Source organism: Centruroides vittatus, unplaced genomic scaffold (assembly GCF_030686945.1).
Source record: "Centruroides vittatus isolate TY-2023 unplaced genomic scaffold, ASM3068694v2 contig_596, whole genome shotgun sequence".
In the NCBI taxonomy this organism is placed as follows: Eukaryota; Metazoa; Arthropoda; class Arachnida; order Scorpiones; family Buthidae; genus Centruroides; species Centruroides vittatus.
Window position 1 is genome coordinate 905,715 of NW_027122360.1, and position 25,177 is coordinate 930,891.

The 25,177-nt window shown below is 27.4% G+C and overlaps 1 protein-coding gene across 4 annotated transcripts in view; it reads right to left on the reverse strand.

Moving 5' to 3' along the window:
• Scamp (secretory carrier membrane protein) overlaps positions 1-25,177 on the reverse strand; it is a 56,135-nt gene that overhangs the window by 19,827 nt on the left and 11,131 nt on the right. For 2 of the 4 annotated variants that reach the window (XM_067275165.1, XM_067275167.1), the window contains exons 2-4: positions 11,378-11,473; positions 1,220-1,381; positions 1,080-1,146 (exon numbers count right to left, since the gene is read on the reverse strand). In XM_067275165.1, coding sequence (XP_067131266.1) covers positions 1,080-1,146; positions 1,220-1,381; positions 11,378-11,473 — 325 coding nt within the window. Of the gene's footprint in view, positions 1-1,079; positions 1,147-1,219; positions 1,382-11,377; positions 11,474-15,096; positions 15,186-25,177 lie in introns of those variants that run through there. The other 2 variants (XM_067275168.1, XM_067275166.1) reach the window with 2 other exon arrangements.

Here is a 25,177-nt window from a genome sequence, read left to right on the forward strand (position 1 = left end):
ACCAGTCTTAGAATTAATAGAAGAAATCACAAATATGGCACACAATCTCAGTATTTAAAACATTGACACTCAGGATGTCACTAAGTTACATGAAAGTAATGTTGCACCACTTTCAAAAGAAAACCTTGAAGAATTGGCAATAAAACAGATGCCAGTAGTAGTGCAAGAAGCAGAAATGAAGCAATTTTATACAAAGTTTCTACAAAACAATTTTGCTAAAATGCATTAAGTTCTAGATAGCTCTGGAGAATAGCTCCACAACCTTCAGGAGAGTCAATGCTCTTCTCCAGCCTTAACATAACATTTTGCAGGAATTTGCCTGATGTGGCAGTCATTGACAATGTTCCTTAGAAAAGCAAAACATGCAAGGTCATCATAAAGAGCTTACAGTGACAGTATACTTCAGCAATATCAGAGTGAATGTGAACTTTTCCAGAGTGATTATTTTTATCATTATATGCTTGTAAAGAATGTTATTTTGTGACAATAAACATCTTAACCTAAGTTTTATGTATATTTACAAAGAAAAGTAAAAATAATTGAGTTTTCTTGTTTATAAAATTTCTTTGTCTTAGAATGTATCTCATTACCATGCATTATAATTTTACCTATATTTACAACCTCTTCTAATGAAACCTAACCCAAGTATAAATCAAGGACTACCAATATTGAAATAAGTAACTTGATGTTGGCTATTAAAATTAGCTGAAAACATCTGTTTAATTAAAAATTTTTGACGGACACTAAAGGTTTAGTTAATATTTACTTCTAATGCCCAGTCATATATTTGTTTCATTAGATACAGCTTCTAAAAAATAATGTGAATGTTAATGTTATAAAATGTATTAAATTGAATCAATGATTACATGTTTTATGTAAGTTGCCAGCAATCCATAGTGCTTTAGAGAAATGAAAGGCAAATAATTACTGATCCATAATGTACTGTTGAACTGTTATTAAATAATTTCTATTGATCCAGCAAGACTTTGGAACCAAGTGTTTGTGCCTTTGTTCCAAATTTCTGATTGCTACTTGTTTCAAATTTCATTTTTTGATTTATATATAAAAAAAATTATTACCGTTGTAAGGTACTTTTCTAAGTGCTTCTTCTCTAGCTTGCAATTCTGCAGCTTTTCTTTCTAATTCCTAAAATTTACACAAACATTAATAAAATTTTTGTAATAAAGAAAAGAACAAAAATTTTCAATTCATTGGTTACTTCTTGTTTTTTCTGTAAGTCTGCCGTACTAAAATTCTGTGCTCCGGTTGGCGTATATGCTGGAGGTGGTTCTGAAATAGGTTGCATTACAGCTGGTTGTGGAGTATCTTGTTTAATTGGAGGTGGTTGATATTGTGGAGGATTTGTACCAGGTGCTTGCTGCTAGTGAAAAAAATATTTAAAAAAATTAATATTGAAATGATAAAATATGAAACAAGTAACTGCTAAGTGATTAAGAAAAGAAATCATTTGTATAGTTATTGATTAGATATATAAGTGAATAGATTACATATCTGATCAATTGATATGCAAATATTCATAGTACTCCAAACTTAAATTAAATATTCAATTGTCACATTAGATATTTGAGATCATCTATCTACAGAAACATATTATACAAATATATATCATGCATACTACATATTTATTTAAACATTTTTTTAAAAAACATTTGAAATATTCAAACAAAATTTAATTAAATGTCAAAAATTTCTAAAATCCACTGGATATAATTGAAATGATTAATGATTTGTTAAAAAAATAATTTAACATCTAATAATCATTAAATAACCTAAATTCCATTCAATTATAATTGAACTAACTAATTCCAAGTATTATTAAAATAATAATTTTAAAAGAAAGATAAGCTGAAAAGTTTTGATATTATCCACTCTAATTATATATATTAAAGTAATATCTAAACAGAAAATAAGAATAAAATCATAAATTTAAAGCTAAAATAAATATCATAATAAAAACAGAATTTTAAAATTTAGAATTTCTTGGTGCTAATGAATAAAACTAAGTTTACCATATTAAGTGTACTGAAAATAATTTATTTAAAAATACAAACTAATTCTGCATATATTGTGAGGGAGCAAAAGAATTTGTTTATAGTTATACTTAACTACTCATATTACATTCCACAAAAATGTCAAAATTGTAAATAATAGTTTCAATTAATAAAATGAATATGCATCATTAATAAATTGTTTATAAATGTATCACTAAAATTTCATGTGAATTATTAAGTATAATATCAAAACTATTCAAAGAGATCACTAAATTTGACAAAGTACGCATAGTGTTGAAGAGAAAGGAAGTGACCAACATCTCTAAACAAACAATGTATGTCTTTAGCAATGCTTGTCAATTGCAAATGATATCATGAAGCTTTAAAATTAAGTTATTAGTGTGTTGATTAAGTGTTTTTTTGCCAGATTCATTTGGTCTCCTAATCAGGTTAAAACTAAATGTATACAAACTTTGGAAAATTTGACCACATCTTCCTGCTTATACTTATTTCTTCATTATTATTTCAAACCTCAGGTCATCATCTGAGTAATGCTCAATTCTAATCTAAAACTACAAATTAAATTATCTCTCCATTTATCCTTTCAAATTTTAAAATTAAAATAGAAATATCTTATTTCCTAGATTAAGATCCTAGGATTCAAATAAACCCCAGGGAATGTAGGTGCTCTTAAAAATAAACTCTGAGTTGAAAAAAACAGTACAACACTGCGCTGTATAAAAAAATAGTTTAGAATGACGGTTTTTTCCTTGTTTTACTACACATGAGCACTAATAAGGCAGCCTTTTTTCAAGCCCATTGCAGGTTTGGCTAGGTCCACAATCAGGCAGCTGGTAATGAGGAACAAGACCAAACATTTCTGGGGTAGATCACTCCAAAAAACTCCTGGGGTTTATTCAACCCTCTTAGATTTCAATCTGAGTCCCCAGAGTGATAGGCCAATGTCTTAACTGCCTTGGCCATTCAGCTGAGACAAGTAGTTGGAACCAGAAAGATCCAGATTCCAACAACAGCATTGAAACAGATATGAATGTTAATGTAACAACCAAATCAGAAAGCACTTAAATTGGGTTAACTATAAAAACATACAATTAGTTCAAAATGTTGTAGCTGTAATCTTTAAATTAACCTAATTAAGATATTTCTTTCAATTTTTACCCACTTATTTCCTGTTGAAAGGTAATAAACTCTGAGGTTCAATCAACAGTATTGCTCCAACAATAAACCAAAAAATTTGAAAATGCTTAGTAGTTAAACTTTATAAAATTAAACTGTATATATGTTAAGACTAAGTGATTAATACAGGAATTATTCATAATGCCCAGTCATTATGAATTTTGACAAACAAAATCAGGCACTGTATTAAATTTCATGTTTTTTATCATAATTTATCAGATTGACTAATCACTATGAATACTGCTATCACTTGGTCAGGCAAGGTGATGATGATACCTTAAAGAGTGATCATACACTAACTAGCCCAGTGATTCTCAACCTTTCTGATGTCACAGAACACCATTCATATACTTTTTATTACACAGAGTATTAACATCAATACATTCAAATATTGATAAACAATTCCATGTTTACTATTCTCAGGAAACTATGAAGCAATGAACTAATAAACATTGCTATATTTGTAGATAATTCCATGTTTCTATTTTATTCAATATATTAATGAGAATAAATTTGAATAAAAACTTTTAAATCTTTTCTTTCATGGAACACTCGAAGTAGGTTTGCGGAACACTGGTTAAGAACCATTGCACTAGCCAATCAGCACTTGCATCTGAGTTGCATGTGCACACTGTGTTTATTGTCAAATTTTAAATTCATGTTACCAGTTGTTAATCTGGTGCAACATTCTAATTTTACTTTTGCCTGTTAAAATAGTGTTTTCTTCTTTGAAAAAAGTAATGATCATGGGAAAAAGTAATGATTAAGTGATATAAATAACCACTTCAACAACTGATTAAATGAGTTAATAGCAGCAAAAGGTCAAAACAGTCAAATGTTTACAAAATCAATGTATTTGACAATGATACAAAAAGTGAAAGTCAAAAGTCAAAGGGGATTTGTATATATAGGGTCTTTCAACAAGAGGTGTCATTTTAAATCAACAGAAAAATGCAATATTTTTGTGAAAAGTGGTGATATTTTTATTTTAATTCAAAGTACAAACTCTGAAGTTAGTAATGGAACACTATATCTGCCAAATGTCCTCCTCAGTTCTTACAAATGGTCATTCTTTTGATGAAATTTTTCATTGCGTTTTCACATAATAGTGGCTGTATTTCACCAATAGCAGCTGTAATATTGTCTTTGAGTGCTTGAATCATTGCTGGAGCATTGGTGTAGACTTTACCTTTAACGTAGCTTCAAATAAAAAAGTCTAATGATGTTAAATTGCTCGATCTTGGCAGCCAATTGAAGTCTCCATTTCGAGAAATCACACATCCAGGAAATTTTTCATGCAATAGAGCCATTGTTTCACAAGCTGTGTGACAGGTAATGCTGTTCTGTTGAAAATAAATGTTGCCTGCATCTGTAGCATCAATTTTAGGCCAAAAAAGTCAACCAACATGATTTCAACTGAGTCAGTCAACTCAGTTTTCAGCCACACTCTCAGCTACAGCAGCGATATTTCCAGGTGATTTGGCCAGACTAGCACGAGTTGGAGTCTTCACATCACTAACTTGTCTGAGACATTCAAATTTATTGATTAAATTCACTATAAATGTGCAAGAAGGCACTTGATGAGGACCAAAAGTAGTATGAACTTTATGAGCCATCTCCGCAATATTTTCACCGTTTTTGTAGTGAATTTTCACTACTTCAAATGCATTGTGCAACTGTGTATCAATCCATATTTGAAAACCTCCTAGTTTTTACTTGTCAAATATCACCACAATGATAGATGTATGTTGACAGTTGAAAAATGGCACGAAATTTAAAATGACACCTCTTGTTGAAAGACCCGGTATATATTAACACCCAAAGCCTGATGTATTGATACTAATCCAAACTCTTGCTGTAAAGCAAGAGTTTGGATTAGTATCAATACATCAAGCTGAGTATAACAACAGCTCACTGATTGCCATAGTATAGTAGTACATAGGAGGCTGTGGGTGTAGGAGTCACCCCAGCCAGCACCACATGTAACTGTGAATGACTATATCTAAATTTAAATATGCCTGGAAGTGAAGACTTGCTTGGGGTCCAGATGACATAACTGGCAAGCGCACCACATGGTAAGCAGAGGTTACAGGTTCAAGTCCCGCTCCAGACTAGTTCTTTTCTTTCAGAATATTCAAAATTATTTAATAAATCATTAATTTAGATAAGAGATAGCACTTAATGTCTACCTCTAGTACCAATTATTTAGTTTCTAATTATTAACTATAGCATAATAATAGCCCAATTAATTACGGCAAAAGTTTGGATTAGTATTAAACTTTGTATTTTAAAATCAAATAATTTTATAATTGTAAATTATAGAAAGTCTGATACTGGCAAACAGATTGTTCAGATAAAGCTTTGTTTTTTAAAAACTCTGGTGCAAGGTTTTTTCCTGGGCTTTTTCATTCAGCTGTTTTGATTAGACTTAGCAACTCTCCCATCTTTCACACACAAACTCAAAGAAAAAAAATTCAAGAAACAATACATTAAAAATTAATAGAAAATAAAATCATTAAAGGAAAAAAAAATCTCATGCAACTTCTAGTGACTTCAGTACAGTTTAAATAAAGAGAAAATAATTTGAATAAAATTAAAATTGAATCAATAAAATAGACTCCAAATGGCATAGCAGAATAATAATCAAGAAAAAACAAACCAATTTTGAAAGTAAATCCATTTAATAACTGCTGAACACACAATTTTTGTCGACACTATTTTTAATGGATTAGAATTGAATTTTTTATGAATGAGAAATCCTAATTTAATAAATTAAAAAGTAAAAATAATAAAAAATTTTATTTAAAGTTTAAATATTAGTATTGTAGAAACCTAGAAAAATGAAAACATGAGAAATACAATACAGTAGAGAGTTGAAAATCGGCACCCTGGTAATCGGAATCGCCCGATAATCGGCACGATTTTCAGTCAGACTGTGTCGTGCCGAATCAAACGCTTTTGATACTAAATTTACTTCTAAAGTATAATTTTCATGTTTTTATATTCTTCAATATATTTATTTTGTTTGTACAAAATGCAGAAATAATTTTTAACGATACGATAGCCTCGATTATTATTATAAAAATTTTCGTTTGGCTTAAAATCGACGAAAATTCAACAGGAAGCGACACGCACGCAACGAAGAAAAATTTGAACATGGGACAGGTTAATATATTTTTTCGTACATAGACCGTAATCGGAACAAATCCCTAATCTGAACGACCCCAGTCCCCAATTGATGCCAATTTTCGACTCTCTACTGTATATATATATATATACAGTAGAGTAGCTTAACAACTATAGTATATATATATATATATATATATATATATACAGTATATTTATATATATATAAAATCCATTAATCAAAGGAAAATTTATATTTAACTTTTATAATACAATTAATCAAAACTTGTATGTAATATTTTAAAGTATAAGCTTTTAAAATCATAACAAAATTATTTCATAAGCTTCTGCATTTAAATAAAACACAAAACTTCTAATATATTAAAACACATGACAGTATAAAAAATTAAATTTTAGAATATAGCATAATTAATGTAAGCAATAACATAGATTAACTGAGATTATTATTATTATTATTATTATTATTATTATTATTTTCTAAATTTAATTAGTCTTTGAAAAAATTAAATAGTCAAAAATTGAACCTTAATTGTCCTAAATGAGAGAGAGAAAGATCATTACGAGGGGAACTGCTAAATTTAAATCTGTATAACGAATAATTATGAAAACAGGCTAGAAAGAAGAGAGTACTATCAATAATAATGAAGTACTCTCATGAAAAATAATTCAATATTGTGATTCACACATTTATCATCAATATTTTACTAAAAGGTTTGGAGAAATTTAAACAATAGTGATGGATGCATTACTTTTATTATTCAAAAAGTTTATTATACTGCTTGTATTATTCAATTTATATCAGAGTTTTGAGTTTGAAGTAAGAACAAAAACATTCAAATACATTAAAATTTCAAAAATTACAGTACTTGAAAAATCTTTAAATACTTCAAAATACTTTAAAGTTTTTACAGAATATTATTTTATCAAAAACCAATTCCAGATTTATCAAAACCACAACACTGACATACAGTATTACATGATTTTTTAATTAAATCAAGAACAGTTTCCAATAAAAAGTCTTTTTATCTTGAAGCAACAATGTAACCTTATCTTAATAGGTTCAAACTTTTAATTTATTGCTAATTTAATCAATATTGTATCTTTTTTCATCTTCCATCATTATTTTCTTTAACGATCTTTTAGTTATTCATATGTAATGATTTTATTTTTTTACAGAAATCACATTTTTTCAAATGTTTTCCATGGATCTCTATAATTTAATAAAAATCTTATTATAGTGCAGGCAAAATATTGTTTTAGAGTAGTTTAAAAAATTTCATGTAATTTTAGTATGTTAAATTTAAATATATTCAAGTGTACTATCCTACTATAAAGCTTTTGTTTTTAACATAATTTAAACACTAACAAAAACACTAAAATTTTTGTAATTTCTTAAAAATAATTTTAGTAGAGTATCTTCAATAAATCCATGAATCACAGTGCACAGGAAAATCAATAAAACAGCTAAAAATGTACGTACTAGTGTGATACAGATATAATTGACATAAAATTTTGGCTATGTTCCAAATTTAAGTAGAAAATGATTTTTAAAATTTTAAATAATACAATAGAATTCCAGAAATTCAACTCTCAACTCAACATTCTGTAAAACATATTGTATCAAAAAAAAGAAGGAAAAAAAAAAACAACAATAATCTAATTTCTACCTCTAACTAAACACTAGGATCAAACAAGTTGTCGTTATTCATTGGCGACACTCTATTATAGCATCAATTATGTGTATTAACAAAGAATATACCTCTCTTCCCAAGTGCCACTGCAAAATTTCACAGCATGTATGTTTTTAACCCAAAAGTAGTCACTGAACAGCCAATGTTTTTTTTTAATTAAAATTTAATTAGTAATTAAATTTTAATTAAAAAAAAACATTGGCTGTACATAATAATCATGTACTGCCAATGTTTTTTTTTAATTAAAATTTAATTAGTAATAGAAATAGTCACTACTATCAGTACATGATTATTATGTATATGAATTTGCACATTTAATACCTTTACAAAAATTCCATTATTTAGACTAGAATCACTGCTCTGCTGTAAAATTCATCACTTGTTCAGTTCACATTAAGTCAAATTTGTAGGACTCAACTGTAATCAACTGATTAGCAAGAAAATTAGTGGTTAAAGAATAATTGTTAGCCATGCCAAATGAATGGTCATTGCAGTTAAGATTTCTATTGCTCTAGAGGATTTTGAATCAAATCTGAATAAATCCAGAAATTTTTTGTAGGTAGAATGCCTCAGATATGTCCAGCTCATACCTCACCACTCAGACATTGTGGACCTTGCCAAACATATGATGGATATGGGGGAAAAAAAAGCCCTTTTAGTGCAAATAGGAAAGAAAAAGCCAAAAAATAAAGGAAATTGTTGAGCAGGATATAATTTACAATCAATATAAATAAATAATAAGCTATTTTATTCAAATAATTAATTATATAAAATTGTGCAATAATCATAATTTTGTAAGATACTCATTATGAAGGAAGTCATTACATAAGCATAATATATTTAAAATGAACCTCAAATTACTGAAAATTGTCAGGCTTTAGCTGGAAAAATTTAGTAAAAAGTATTTTATGATAAAGTTTATATTAATATTTTCTCTATTTCATTTATTTTATATACTATTAAAATATGAAGTAAATCTAAAATAAAACTTTGTACCATGTTATAAGTTAAAAAGATCAAACTGCTAAGTACAGGAAACAAACAAAACCAAATATAAAACACAAATTTTGTGTTCAACATCACTCCTCAGTATTCTTTACAATTTGTTTTTGTATTCTTTGAATGAACATAGACTAACTGAAAAATATTAAGTACAGAATAATTTTGGTTCCTGCAAAATTATCAAATTTCAAAACTATTATTCATTAAATATATAAAGAATTATTTTTTAAATCTGTTACATTATTTTTAAAAAATACAGAGTATGAGAGTTAGGACAGAAAATTAAAAAAATAATAATTTCTGTTCTAAGAAATCTGGCTGTTTGATATTTGAAATTCTTTGTACAAGTCCTAATAACGAGCATCCTGTATAACAAACCAACTTAATGAACTTTTTTGCAGATCTTAAACATTTTCTATTTATTTATATGCATTTTTCATCTTCTTTAATAAATTTTCTGACAATACTAAATAAAAACATCCTACTTAACAAACTCAAGAATTCAGTTCCCTGAAATTTGTTAATTAGGACTTTGTACTAATAGCACTTTATAATGTATCCATTGAAAAAATATATTACTCTAATTTTGTGTAAATTATAGGGGGAATTCAACAAAAATTACATTTTTATCAAAAATATTGAATAAATATTATCATCTTCCAGATTCCTAATATTTCTTCCAGAATATCTAAATTAAATTAATCCAAAAATTACCAAAATTTAATTATTAAATGTAATATAAGATGGCCAAATAACTGTCTTCAGTCAAAAGTACAAAATAGATGTGAAATTAATTAGCAAAGTTTTAGCTCAATAGCTAATCAAATCTATCATTTGATTATTGTGTTCTTTATTCTATTTAATACTATTCATATATTCAATTATTCTCTTCTAAATTATTGTGCATTATCTGATTTCTATATAAATAGACACACACATACTCACACACCTCTCCTACAATTTGTAAGTTTTAATTTATAAGCATCCAATTTATAGCTATGTTTTTAAATTATGTTTATATTGTTGGTGTCTTATATACTTCACAGATATAAAAAAATTAAACTTTTTAATACCTTTATTGTTAGCAACAACTGAATTCAATCTAATGTTGAAATATTTTTAAATGTGTGTGGTTTTAAATATTAAAAATTATTTGAATTTGAAAACAAAGAAATATGAGGAAATTTCATCATGCTTAATAACTTTTCTAATTTTGCTCTTCAATCTTGTGCTAAATAACTTATATTTGTTAGTCAAAATTTTTAAAATGAAATAAGGGTCTAAAACACTTAAAAGTACATAGACTTCTTAATTACCAGACTAATATTATTGTATTGTTTTTCTATCATGTAATTAAGAAATCAAAATTGTTAAATTTTTATAAATAAAGTCATAACTATTCTCTTGTCATTGCTGACCATAACTACATTCAAGCAGTATTGTTGGGAACAGTAAATAATACTTTAAAATTTACATTCAACCCTACTGGTTAAGTAACTAAAAAGCATTCAAAATATTATAATACAGGTATTCCTCACTTTACGACAGAGTTCCGCTCCGACAACTATGTCGTTAAGCGAATTGGTCGATAAGCAAGGAGCTTGCACCGGGAATATAGGATTGTTGCAAAATTATACAAATTATGCAACAAACTTCAAATTTATTCATAAAAAGACTATTATAGTATGCTGTTAGCCTATTATAGTACTATAAGACAATTATAGTACGCTTAATGCGCGTGTCACCATTCGCCACTGACCAACACTCAAGCTGAGAAAGGGGATTCCTCGAATTGCAGGTCGAAATTCGATTGGTTGTAAGTGTGAGTGGTCGTTAAGCAGATAGGTCATAAAGTGAGGAGTACCTGTATTTATTTTATCAAAATTAGAATTTATAAAATTAATTTTTGACATTTATAAAAAATATTCTAATCAAATTTCATATTTAAAAATATCAATAAATTATACTTTATTTAATAAAATGAATATCATATTTTTTGCCTTATAAGATGCACCTTTTTCACTATCTACAGTACAACTCATTATATACTACTAACATTAGTCTACAATTTTGATGAAATAAATTTTTTTACTATAATTTATCTGAAAATTAGAACATGTCTTATAAGCCAAAAGCATCTTATAGTGCAAAGAATATTTCCCTCCAAAAAACTGACATGAAAAATGTGACTTGTTCAATACAATAGTGCATCTTATAAATAAAAAATATGATAACTTAAACTGTTAAAATCTAGATACAGTTTTTATTTAATTAAACTGAATTAAACTTAAAATTTAGAACAAAAAGGTTATTATTAGATTTTCTTACAACTGTTTTCTGTTGCTGATCTGCAAATGGATTATAATCATCTAAAGCAGACTGGGCACGATTTGCCTGATTTGTCACTTGCTGCACAGTAGGATCCTTAAAAAATAATAAAATTTAATTGTTAATTAAACTACATATTCATATTAAACAAAGTTACTTTTATTGAAATTATAAACACAGTAGACTAGATCCCTATATTGAAAAATCGAAATTCCTTATATTTTTGTCTAAATATCCTTGATAGTCTTAAAACTACAGTTCAAATAACCACAACAGGTTTAGTTTATATTTCATATTTATTAAATTGGAAATTTTTCCTTTCAACCCAATAGACAAGTTCTCTCACTCCTATTGAAAATATAAGTAAGTAATATTTTGCCAGTCAATAACTCTCCAATATTGGGATAGACATAAACAACACACCAATATCAGCACACTTGAAATTAAGAAATATTTACTAATAATCTTCAGACATCTAACACACAACACAATGGCTACATTAAAATCCTTAGATCTCAATGTAGCCATTTTATTAATATTCTTAATTTCAAGTGTGCTGGTATTGGTGTGTTGTGTGTTTATTATTTTGCCAAGTAAGCAGCCACATCAGTTTTATTTTAAATGCATTAATCTTAAGTTATGGTTAAAAAATTAATCTGAATTTATTTACTCTATTCAGAAGAAGAAATCTAATTAAAAGAATATTTCAAAAATCAATTGTACTAACAATTTTTTATTGGATATAAATTATTTATAATAAATCTTAGTATAAAAGTTATTCAACAACAGATAGCTTTTAAGAAAAAAAATTTCACATATATATAAACAAGAAGTTGTCAATGAGAAATTACCAAAACTAAACCAAAATCCATGAAATTTAATCTACCACTCTTTTCACATGACAAGAGTTTAAGGAAAAGAAATCTTAATATAAAAGATAGAGATTCAATTCTCTTCAAGGAAATGACTTGTCAGAAAGATTGAAAGAGCATTAATATTGTTAGAGAAAATATCAACTGAAGTGAATAGTTTCTTGCCTATAAGATCTCAAATTTCAAAAACTATTGATAAGAATAGTTCATTTCCAAGACAGGGAAAGAGGCATAATTATCTTGAGAAAAGCTTAATGAATTTAGACCTTTATTTTGTCTTATCTTAAACTGCAGTTTATTTCTTTAAAAATAAACTGCAGTTTAAGGTAAGACAAAATAAATTAATACAAAAAAATATTTTCTATTTTATTTATCTCATCTAAATTCTAATATAGATAATGTCTTGAAATACAGGTGAAAGGCTTCTGTATTAAACTTTAATTTATCTTATGCTTATGAACTGGTAAAATTAAACTTCAACTTCAGTTAAAGCATTCTGACATTTGAAAACATTTACATCCAACAATGTTCACTGACTGTACAACAACAAGTCATTTACATAAGTTATAATCAATATAATATCATCAGAACTTAGTGATTTTAAAGCATTTTCTAAATGACTTGAGAAATAATATGTAGCTAAATCAATGCTAAGTTTAAAAACTTTGTATAATAAAACTTCTCTGAACTTTAAATGCTAAAAAAGTAGAATTTAAAATTTTACAATTTTACAATTTAAAATAAAGTATCAGCAAAGAGAGAAAATTTGCTTTTCTTTTAAAGTAAATAAATAAATTTAAATTAGCATTCCCTTTTATCCATTGAGATATATGTAAATTTCTGTAATTTGTATATTTTTTACATCTAATCAAATTAAGGTATTTGGTAAATACTTCAGTTTGCATAGTGTATTCTATCCTAAGTAAACATTATCATATTAAAGTATTTACTGTATATTGCAACAGTAGAAACAACAAATATCAAAATTTGTGGTTGCCATGGCAAAATGCCATTTGTCACAATGCTAATTTTCATGCAATAAAACAAACAAAAATTTTATCAGAATTTGTTAAACTGAACTATAAGTTACCTTCACAACCCCCAAGAAATAATCCTACTTCCAATAATGGTTACTTCTTACATTTTGATGTAAACAATAAAAAATCTGTACTATAATAAATGTTCTGTTTTGAGTAAAATAGATTTTCTTCTAGTAAACAAAGACAGGTTTGGCCTCTGATTGTACAGCAAGTCAAACATTTGATTTTAGAAAACCATTCTACTGTACTCAGAAAATTAATGCCAAAGTTTAAGGACCTTCACCTCTTTAAATGAATGTGGTCCTACGAAAACATGTGCTAGTTTGCATGTTATTGGGTGCATACAGTGATGCTCGGTTTGACTACTTTTTGCCAAATTCGGCTCCTTTTGTACTCTTTTGGTACCAAAAATATTTTCTACTTTTTCAATCTTCAACAGAAAAAAGTCACAGATTACTTTTAATTTGTTTTGTTTAACCACTCTGATAAACAGTTCACCACTGAATGGCAAATACAGTCTAGTCCTTATTTTGTTTGATTTGAAAATCATTCAGATCATTAATTTGTTTTTGTAAATAAATTTTATTTTATTTAACTTTATATTCAGTAAATTAATTCAAAATGTTATAATTTAGAGATTTTGATTGCTTATTAATTGTTAACTCCATAAATTATACCTCACCTTGACCCTGAAAATTGTTGATAATTTGCTTTATTGAATTTTTCATATCAATATAAAAATTTTATTAAAATAAATTGTGTGATTTCATAATGTAATTAGAAAAATACCATTATTTTTTAAATTCTGAATTTTAAAATAATGTTACTTTAATCTAATCAAAAAACTCAATTTATATTTGCATAAATGCATACTATGATTATTACAGTATGAAAAAGCTATTAACAGTATAAATTAAACTTTATAACATTATTAAGATTATAACAGTGTTACATGTAAATGTACAGATGATTCATAATTGTGATTAAACCATCTGGGATATTAAACCAAAAACAAATATATAAATGTAGTAATTTATATTAAGTTTTATGATTTTATATCTCACAATTCAAACTCATTTATAAATAACTGTATATCAATAAAATAAATACTAAATAAATCAGAATTTTGAAAGTAAAAATATTTTAAAATTTTTGAGTTTTCTATTTATGTCAATGAAGAAATTTAGAATTATAATATTTTTACTAATACAATTAGAAATTCAAAAAGTTCTGATTTTATTAGAATTGATATAAATGAGTAGAGTACATCTTATTTTTCTAATATATCAATAATATATATCAAATTAAAAAATTAGCAATGTTAAAACAAGTATTGATGATAACTTTCTGTAGAAATGTAATTAACTGACTTTCTAATAAATAATTTCATCAGAAATAAAAAATTTATGCAATATATTTTAATTACATTTCACTCATATGCAATATAATATGCCAAATAGTTTGAATTTAACATTTAATATATTATGAAATGGTTGTGACATTTTAAAAATTAATGCTATTGTAAACAGAAATGTTGTATATAGTATGATAAATAATACTTCGTAAGTAAAAATATTTAAAATATTCAGAAGTACCTTTGCATACTATCTTGTAAAGTAAAAAATTAATTATTATACACTTATTTTTTTATATGTTTATAATAATTTTAACAAAAAATGTATCATTAATACTTTATATATTAAATAAGTTTTTAAAATTAGATGACACATCTCTTAATAAAAAAGAATTAATTCATAAAATATACAACTATTTATTATCATGTATGATTAATATATATATTACTTACTTCAGTTTTTACAACTTTGAACATAATTTTTTGCCTGCTCACATAAATCTCTATCTCATTTTTTGTATAAGTAATGTCTTACCATCAGGTCTAAGATTCTTTAACAATATGAACTAAGGACAAAATCATCAGAGAAGATAATTATGAGTCAAAATAATTCTTTTTATAATGTATCCAATAGAAGAAGGTTTCTAATAAACAACAAGGTCATACATTACCAAACAAGCTACATTCATTTCTTTAGAGAATTAATTATTTATAAACATTTTAAAATTTAAATTACTAATAGTATTGGTTAAAATTTTTCTTCATTTTTATAATTTATTTTTTATTGTAAATATGCATGACAAATGATGAATACACCTTTATGAATTATTTTTCTACATTCAAAGTTATACAAAATATCAAATTCTGTAAAGAGATTTCTTAGAAATTTTTAAGTATCTAAAATGTTTAATGTATATTTTAATTGTAACAAAAACCATTACTGTTTAAAGAAAAAAAAAGTTAAAAGTATTTTTACTTGCAGTTTCATACTTAATATGGAATTTTTTTCTCATCTAAAACAATTAAAAACAGTTTAAATTTTGATTAATCTTTGTTATATTAACTGATGCATAAATTAAAAATAAAATCTAATTATAGTTAAGAAAGCAAATACAGGTAACCCCTGTATAACACAGGAGTTATGTTCCAAAAAATTGCTGTGTTATGCGAATCCGTGTTATATGAAACAAAGAACTAGAATGAGAAGGGGAATTAGGTTGTATCACTTCTTAAGAAAATTTTAATAAAGATATTTATCTTAAAATAACTTTCACACAAACTTACTAACCGGAGTAAAAAATTTGCAAACATTTGCATTATTAAAACAAAAAATTTTTTACTCCGGTTAGTAGGTTTGTGTGAAAGTTATTTTAAGATAAATATCTTTATTAAAATTTTCTTAAGAGTGATACATATTAATATAAATTAAACAATGTTTTTGTCATCATCACTAAGCACTAGTAACTGAAAATTTTTTATCTACATAGCCAAAAATGAGACACAATTAAAGTCTTGTAAAGTATACTTGTAAAGATGTGGATTGTCCCAACAGTCGGAGGCGTGGTTCAATGCCTAAAAACCAATGACTGAATAAAGTATGGAATAAATGAAAAACATCTGGCAACTTCAAAAGCAGAAGCATTGAGATCTGGCAACACTAAAACAAGTTTCGAGAAGGACCACATGTATCAACAGAAGGCGGGAAAAGAAAATTTACATACTGTACTTAAGTACTAATAGTTCACAAAAATTATGCATGAAAATCTAATAGTATATACATGCTCAAATGAAAAATGTCAAATGAAGTATCTTTCACACTTAAAAGCTTTATCACATTTATTAAACTGTTGTACGGGAATTTCCCTATTTTCAAATTAGATAAAGTTCGCTTTTAATAGTTTTTATTAAATTTCATGTTGTACGAGGGTTTTACCCAACTCTAGAACCGTGTCAGAGTGAATCCATGCTATAAAAGAACTGTGTTATATGGGGGTGTTCCCAATTCTTGAACCGTATTACAGTGAATCCATGCTATAAAAGTGCAGTGTTATATGGGAGTTACCTGTATCAGATAAACAAAAAGAACAAAAGTGCAAGCAATTCATGTTTACTTGCAAGTGGGTAGTGTTGCCACCTTTTCAAAATTGCTGACCTGGACGACAGGTCAGGTTTGTTTGAACAGAAGTCCCTGACGCAAGCGCAATGTTATTTTACCATGCAAAGAATAACGTGCATGCCAGTTCTAAATCAGTTAGGGACTTGTGTAGAAGCAACTTAAATTAAAAAATGAAATAACTTAGCTTTGAAGAGCTGAAGAGCTGAAAAGCAAAAGAATAAAAAAAAAGGATCGACAGGTTGTGACGTATGTCAGCGTAAGATGGCAAATTAACTTTCAGTGAGAGTGTGAAGTGTCTTTCGCTGTTAAAATAGAGTAAATTTATGAAAATATTTACTAGTACTTTGTTTCATCATAATTTCACAATTTCTACAAAATCCTGGACAAAATTAATTGTTAACCCAGACAATGAATTAAAAACTGGACAGGTGGCAACATAACAAGTTAGAGCATGTGTCCAAACTATGTTCTGTAGAAAGTGAATAAGTGTTCTGTGAAAAATTACAAAAATAAATATTATCCCGAAAAGGTTTTAAATGCTGTGACAAGTTCAAACACATTTGAAAATCAAGTGCTCTTCATTTTGCATGTAGATTGTGCTATTATGACTGGCATATACTAGTGGCATTTATGGCAGATGTTGGTGTATTAGCATATACTGGTCTTCATTCAGTTACTCACTGTTGTCAACACCTCGACCTAAAGTATACAGACTAAATGAAGACAAAAGTAAAGTATACAGACAAAATGACTACACTACTACTAAAAAATGACTACACTACTATACTAAAGTATACAGACAAAATGACTAAAGTATACAGGCATTCATTCTATGGAACATGTGGGTGGGTACAAGCAATGTCAATCAAAAACTGTGTAAACATGCACTCACAAGGAGTGGCAAGTATTAATGCTGGCACATTATGATTGGAGAAGAAATGGAGTTACAAACTGTGATTTCTTCAAAATTTAATATTAAACAACAAGTCTCATCTAGGAACAGACCAAAAGAGAAGTACAATGAGTCATTTAAATTTTAGATTTATATGTATCGGCAATACAGATGCTCCTAAGTGATTTATTTTATGTAATAAAATACTAGCAAACAGTTCTTTGGTTCCAGCTAAACTTTGTAGGCATCTCAGAATGAAATATACAAATTACAAAGGAGATATACATTTTTTAGAGACAATATGATTTGCTAGAAAATCGACTTCAAATGATTATAATTGCTAAAACTGAAAATGCAACAGAGGCACCCTTTCATGTGAGTTATTGCATTGCTCTTAATGGTGAAGCTCATAATTGGAGAGATGGTCATTAAGTCTTGCATAAAAACATTGTATTATGTATGTTAAATGAGCAAGCAGCTAAAAAGTAGATGCAATACAATTATCATATAATACTGTTTCACGTCACATTAAAGATCTTTCTGCTGACACAAAGAGAGAGCTAATTCATCGACTTAAAACCTAAAGGCGAGAATACTTTGCAAATAAGTGAATCTGCAGATAGCACAGAGCTTGCTGTATTACTAGTTGTTAAGCTCGATATTCAATTTAACAAAATTGTAACACGTGTTTATGTTATGTAGTGTTGATGTACAGTCCACAGCTCTGTTACACGTGTCAGGTGTGTTGTGTAACTATAGACTTGGGAATGCGGGGAGAGATCTTCCTGCCTAAAGAGGGAAAAATTGTGTTTTTCTTTTGGTGTGTCCAGGCAGTGCTGACCAGAGTGTGTGGCTGTGTGGCTGGCAAAGAACCAGTGTTGTGCCTTTATTAATTGTCGGGTGCCTGAGTGTTACTTGCTTGTGGAATGCCAGAGTGTTACTCACTAGTGTTGAAAATAAATTACAAATAGTTTTGTTGTTGTGTTATAAATAATTTGTGTACTGTGTTTAGAACGTGTAAACAGCAACATGTTAAAACATTTTACACTAGTGTTTGATCGTTACATATTTGATATAAGTATTGAAAAAGATTTACTCATGTGCAAATATCTACAAGAAAAAACTAGCAGAGAAGATATATTCAACTATATTAGTAACTAGCTGTTACCTGCGACTTCGCCTGAATGGGTTTTGCAAGCAAACACCATTTATATTCAGTATTTCAACAACCATAGTAATTGTTATACAGGGTGGGTCAACGAAAACGAAACGGCAGAGTGTTCGTGTTTGTCCAAGCAAATTGCTCGGACAGGTCGATTTTATTCTCGAGGGGACATCTTTTGCAATAAAGTTTTTGCAATTCTGAATACAACAGACAACAAAAAATTTTAAAAACTCATTTATTTTGTATTAACTAAACAAACATTTACTTCGAAAAAAATGTTTGTTTAGTTAATATTCAGATTCGCAAAAACTTTATTGCATAAGATGTCCCTTTGAGAATAAAATTGACCTGTCCGAGCGATTTGCTTGGACGAACACGAACACTCTGCCATTTCGTTTTCGTTGGCCCACCCTGTATAACACCTACTGCTGAGAATGATGAGAATTGCTGAGAATGAAATGAACTGTTGTCTATTTGATCAACTTTCTGGAACATTTACAATCATTCTATAATCAAACCAATATGCAATAACAAATTCAAATTTAAAACAGTTCAAACATTTGGTTAAAAAATCGAAATATATAAAAATATTTATAACAGGGTCTGAAATGTTATCAATTTAATACACCTAAGTACTCAATGAAGACTAAATGTAGTTGAAAACAAAAAAAAAAAAAAAAAATCATCACATCTAAAATAGTACAGTAGAAGCTGTTCTTCAGGTTAAGCCTTAATCCTGTCCCTCTCTGCAGGGGATTTTTGAAAAATCCCTTCTTAGTGTGTGATTTCATGACATACCCTAACTGTGTATCAAATTTCACCTCTTTAGGTTCAGCGGTTTGCTCTGGGAAATGATGAATCAATCAGTCAATCACTCAGTCAGGACAAGTAATTTTATATATTTAGATTACACATTGCAAAACAAGAAACTAGTTGGGAGAAGTGTATTGACATTTGTACAGATGGTGCTGACTCAATGATAGGAAATAGAAAGGGACCTGTAATACATATCCTTCAAGTAGATACAAGAGCCATCAAAAGTTATTGTTTTGCACAGACAAGCACTAATAACAAAAGAAAATTCTTACATATTTAAAAACTATTTTGGATGAAAATATAAAAATGATCAACTATGTAAGATCTCTCAACCCCTTCAATTTAGATGCCCACCAATGGCCAAGTGAGTAAAACCATTGAACAATGGTAGTTGGTCACAGGTTCATGCTTCACAAATGGGTTGGCCATGTGGAGTTTGTTGGGTTTTCTTCAGGTATGTAACATCTAAATGAGGGTGTCCAGTTTCCCTTAGAAAGTTCTCCCAAAATGCATCCCCCTCAGCAAATTGCCCATGTGTCACATTGTCATAAACAAATAAACCAAACTAAACTTTCAATCCTGATTATTTTAAATTTTGTGCAACGAAATGGATAGTGCACATAACATACTTTCATTACATACTGAAGTGAAATGGCTGTCCAGAGGAAAAGCACTATTGAAGCATTTTTGATCTTCATGGTGAGTTATTGGTTTTTTTGACCTCACATAAGTTAGGACAAAATCTTATTGAATTTTTAACATATTCTTCATAGCTGATGAGTCTTGCACATCTGGCAGATATTTTTACAAAGTGAAATGAAATTAACTTATCATTACAAGGAAAGAATATTACAATTTTTAAGGAAGTTACAATTCTGTATTTCTATAATTTACAGAAAAATTTTTGAATTCTTTAGAGAGGGAAATTCCTGGATTCAGAATATGTTTATACTGATAGCTAAGCCAGCAGACTTCAACTCAATTGATATGAAAATCCAATTGATTTAATTAGCGACACTGATTTAAAACAAAAATACAAGGCACTGCCATTAAATGATTTCTAAAGAAATTTAACAAAATTTAAGAACACTCCACTATGATAAAACTATTTACTTTTGTTTTACTTCTTTTTACAATGACATTTTTGTGAGATGGAATTTTCTTATGCTGAGTATGCCAAATCAAAGTACAGAAACAAACTCAATGCTACAACAGATATAATTCTTATACTGTGCCTTCTAATATCAAAAGAATTTGTAATTCAAAGACAAAAACATTGAAATTGTTAAGAATGTAATTTTAGTATGTATGTGTGCTAGTTTATTTTCTTATTTTTGTGTTTTGTTAATAATTAAAATTTGAGAATAAATATTTTATTCTAAATGCTTAGATTAACTCATTTATTTTATTTATTATTTATATCTACCTACCCTACAAAATAATCATGATGTTTTGTTAAAATTTCAGGATTTATGAAGTGATCAGTCATGGGAAAAGTTTGGGAAATGTAGGATTAGAGTATTGTAGGCTCTCTAATAAATTCCTCCTAGCCATACTTCGCTAAGATTACTTAAAAGTAATATTTACATATCTGATTCTTTTCAATATTACATATCATTTTACCAAATACTAGAGATAATCATTTGGTATCACAATTAATGTTGAGCTAATTAGATGTTTTAATGATTTGGGAATTTCAATCGCATAAATGTGCTACCATCTTATTAATATTTTTAAAATTATCATAAAATTATTTTTCAGACATATTTGAAATATGTCCTAGTGTTTGAATCCACAAATCTTTCTGTTGTACAAATTTAACATTTGTGCTGCCTGTTATATCACACAAACATTCCAAACCAGTCAGTATACACAACCAATTAAATCAACACCAAAGATATTTAACATAACTAATGTTTTCATCTGTTATGTATCCTCAGGTCACATAAACCTATTAAAGAATATAACCAAATTGAATACAGAACACAAATTGTTATAAGTAAAAATTACAAAAAACATGGCCGGCGTTATTACATTTAATAATATAAAAAAATATAATACGACATTACGAAGTTAAAACTTTGTTTCTTGTCCTTCTTTTTGCCGTTTTACACCATCAACAGTCCTCAAGTCCTCACAGTCCCTCGGAGACGACCTTTCTTTTGAGGCTACTGCCTCCGTGAGAAAATGCAGAGTAGGTAAAGCGTCCTCTGGTGTTGTCGCCACAGTAAAATATTACATTTTAAGTAAAAATTACAAAAAACATGGCCGGCATTATTACATTTAATAATATAAAAAAAAAACTTCGTAATGTCGTATTATATTTTTTTTATATTATTAAAACAAATTGTTATATTAAATATTTTTGGTGTTTAACTGGTTTAGTGTACTTGTATATATTATCTAAAAGCATACAAGTTCTAGAGACATTTAATATTCCAAACCAAGCTGGCAATACATTTTATAAACAAGAGTTGTAGATTTAAATCCGTTCTGAGTCATTATTTTTCACACAGTAAACAGATAATTATAATTAAGTTAAATTTTATATATTAAAATTATCAACAGATTGTGACACATTTATAAGCAGTTTTAAATCACTGAATCATTAAATAAGTTAATTCAATTTTACTTTAATCCAAACATTTCAGTAAAATCATTAATGTTTCATTATCAGAGTTGTAATGTTTATTTATAAATTTTGCCAAAATTTTAAATTAAAAATTTATGTAAATCATACAACTTATTAAAATCTAATTACTCACATAATGACCTCTATTACTGTTTTCTTTAATATTCTATATACATATATACATGCACGCACACAAAAATATAAAACCATCTGTCCATCTTGAAAATTAAGTCTGATATACTTGATAGTATGAAATTTTTTGAAGAAAGTTTTAGTACAAAGCTAAATCTATTAATATTTGCCAGATATAATCATTCACTTTTATAACCACTTAACATTTCAGTTCATTCATCCAAAAACCCTTTTATAAAAGTTAGTTATAAAAAGGTTAAAAAAGTGAAGTTTTGTTTTTACATAATATAAATCATTAAATTCTACATGATAAAACATCTTACCATATATAATAAAGTGAAAACGCCAAAGGATATAAAATACCACCATAAAAAAAAAGAGTATAAAAACAAGGATGAAATTTTTTAATTAAATTTTCTTATTATTAAAAATTGAGAATAATAATAATATACTTTTCAACTATTTTTTGAAATACATATTTTTTAATATTTATTAAATACAGTAGTCTCTCATTACACTGCACATCTTTCATTCAGATATATCATGACTCATTTTGGTCTTCCAAATGTAGAAGTGCTTTAGCCAATAATTTTTAAAAGGTCAGTTTCTATTGAATTTCTACTGGCAAAAAAATACTACCTTATTTTACTGTTGATCTTAAAATGACTATTGTTTATAAAAAGAAAGAAGGAAACAGACAAAACAGGTCTGTTTCCATCTTTCTTTTTATAAACGGAAAGAGGTTAGATACAACAGTTATATCATGTCATCCAATATGTCACTCATTTAGTTTGCCTGCCAGCATGTGCATTATAATGAAAGGTTACTGTAATATCAACAATTAACATGTAAAGATTATAATTTAGAATAAAATTTACTGACTGATTATTTTTAAACATTTTGAAAATAAGAATCTTTACAACAATTAAATAGAAAATTATCTTAGTTTTAGTAACATGAGAGATATCTAACAAAAGATCTAAATGTACATGAATTTGTCACTTTAGTTCCAATTGAACAAATGAACACAATATTTTAAAATTTCTTATTAAATATTAAAATCAATATAAAACTTTATCTGCTTCTAAAATATTTTAATTTAGCATTGTATTTGTTTAAAAGATGAGAGTTTGTTAACATCAAATCTACGAAAAACACATTATTAAATATTTCAAATATTTTAGACATTTTCAGTATCATAAGCAACTGACATTTAAAACACAGAAAAATTATTTAGAATAAAATTACTGGTATTTAGATTCTGTTCTGAAAGTCAATTCCTGATGACAACATTTAAAAATGCTTGAAATATTTAATAAAATATTTCAAACATGTTTTTCATAAATTTAATACCAACAAACTATGTCTTCATAGTTATCTTTGTACTACTCTAATAGGCTTTTAATTAATCAATTAATCAGTGAAAAGCAATATATATTAATTTTTCCTTGCAATAATATTCAATTATTTCCATTACAATTTTAAATGGTAATGGAAATAATTGTATGTGATAATAATAAATAAATGTACCTTAATTATATAATTTTTTATAAACTGTTTTTCATATGAATTGCAATAATCTGCAGTAATTACTCATGTAATTTTAATTATTATTATGTTAAGATAATATTCATACATAATAAAATTTTTGAACAGTAAATTTATTGTTTTTATACATAACACAATCAATAGACTTAAGGCATTAATTTAATATACAGATAATTATTCAATACTCATTATCTCAATTTAACAAATTTTCTATTATACATTCTTAAAAAAAATATTTAAGCTATATTACTATAATAAGATGCTAGTAAATCAAAGTAAATTTGACAAATTTTTGTAAATCTTATATATATAAATGAGGATGTTTGTTTGCTGGTACGCTATGCATACCTAGACTATTCAACCAATTGTTACGAAACTTGGCAGTTACATTAATATACTTCTAAGATAATGTCATAAATATCAACCCAAAATATTGATTGGATTTCTATATATCAATTAATTTCTGTCTACATTCCATTTTCTGGGTGTACACAGAGCACAATGTATTGGCATAGAATTTAAGAAAATAAACTAAATACAATTTTTAAAATGGATATAATTTTAAAAATATTCTGTATATTATTTCCACTTAATCACTGTGACAACGATATAGTGTGAAATAGATATACATCATCATTACTGCAATACACATAGCACTTCCCTGCATGGAATCAGAAATGTTATCCTGTGAAAAGTATTTAATCTTCCAGGTCCAAAAACTTGGGTTTTTTCATTTCTGAATGATACTTAATTCTAATAAGTGCCTACAAGTAGCACAGTGGATAAAACTACCAAACATTAGTAGTTGATCATGGGTTCAAGTATGGCCAAAAGGCTAGCCATGTGGAGTTTTCAGAGTTTTTTCATGTTATTATCACCAAAATAAGGACCAGCTTCATATAAAAGTCTTCTCGGGATGCATCTCCTCAGTAGATAGCTCAAGTGTCACACTGCCGCAACCAAATAAACCAATACCAAAGCCAACCACTACTATATGCTATCGGGCCAATAATGGCTATAATAATAATAAATTACCAAATAAGTTGATACTAGAGGGAGGCATTATTATTAGCCCAATAGCATAAGGCAGTGGTTGACTTTGGTATTACAATGTATCAGGTTTAGTAAAGTTGTTTGTTCAAATAAACCAAACTAATTCTAATAATTTTTTTATAAACATGATATTTAGTAGGACTACTTCCCATGTAGTTTATATAATCTGTTATATAAATC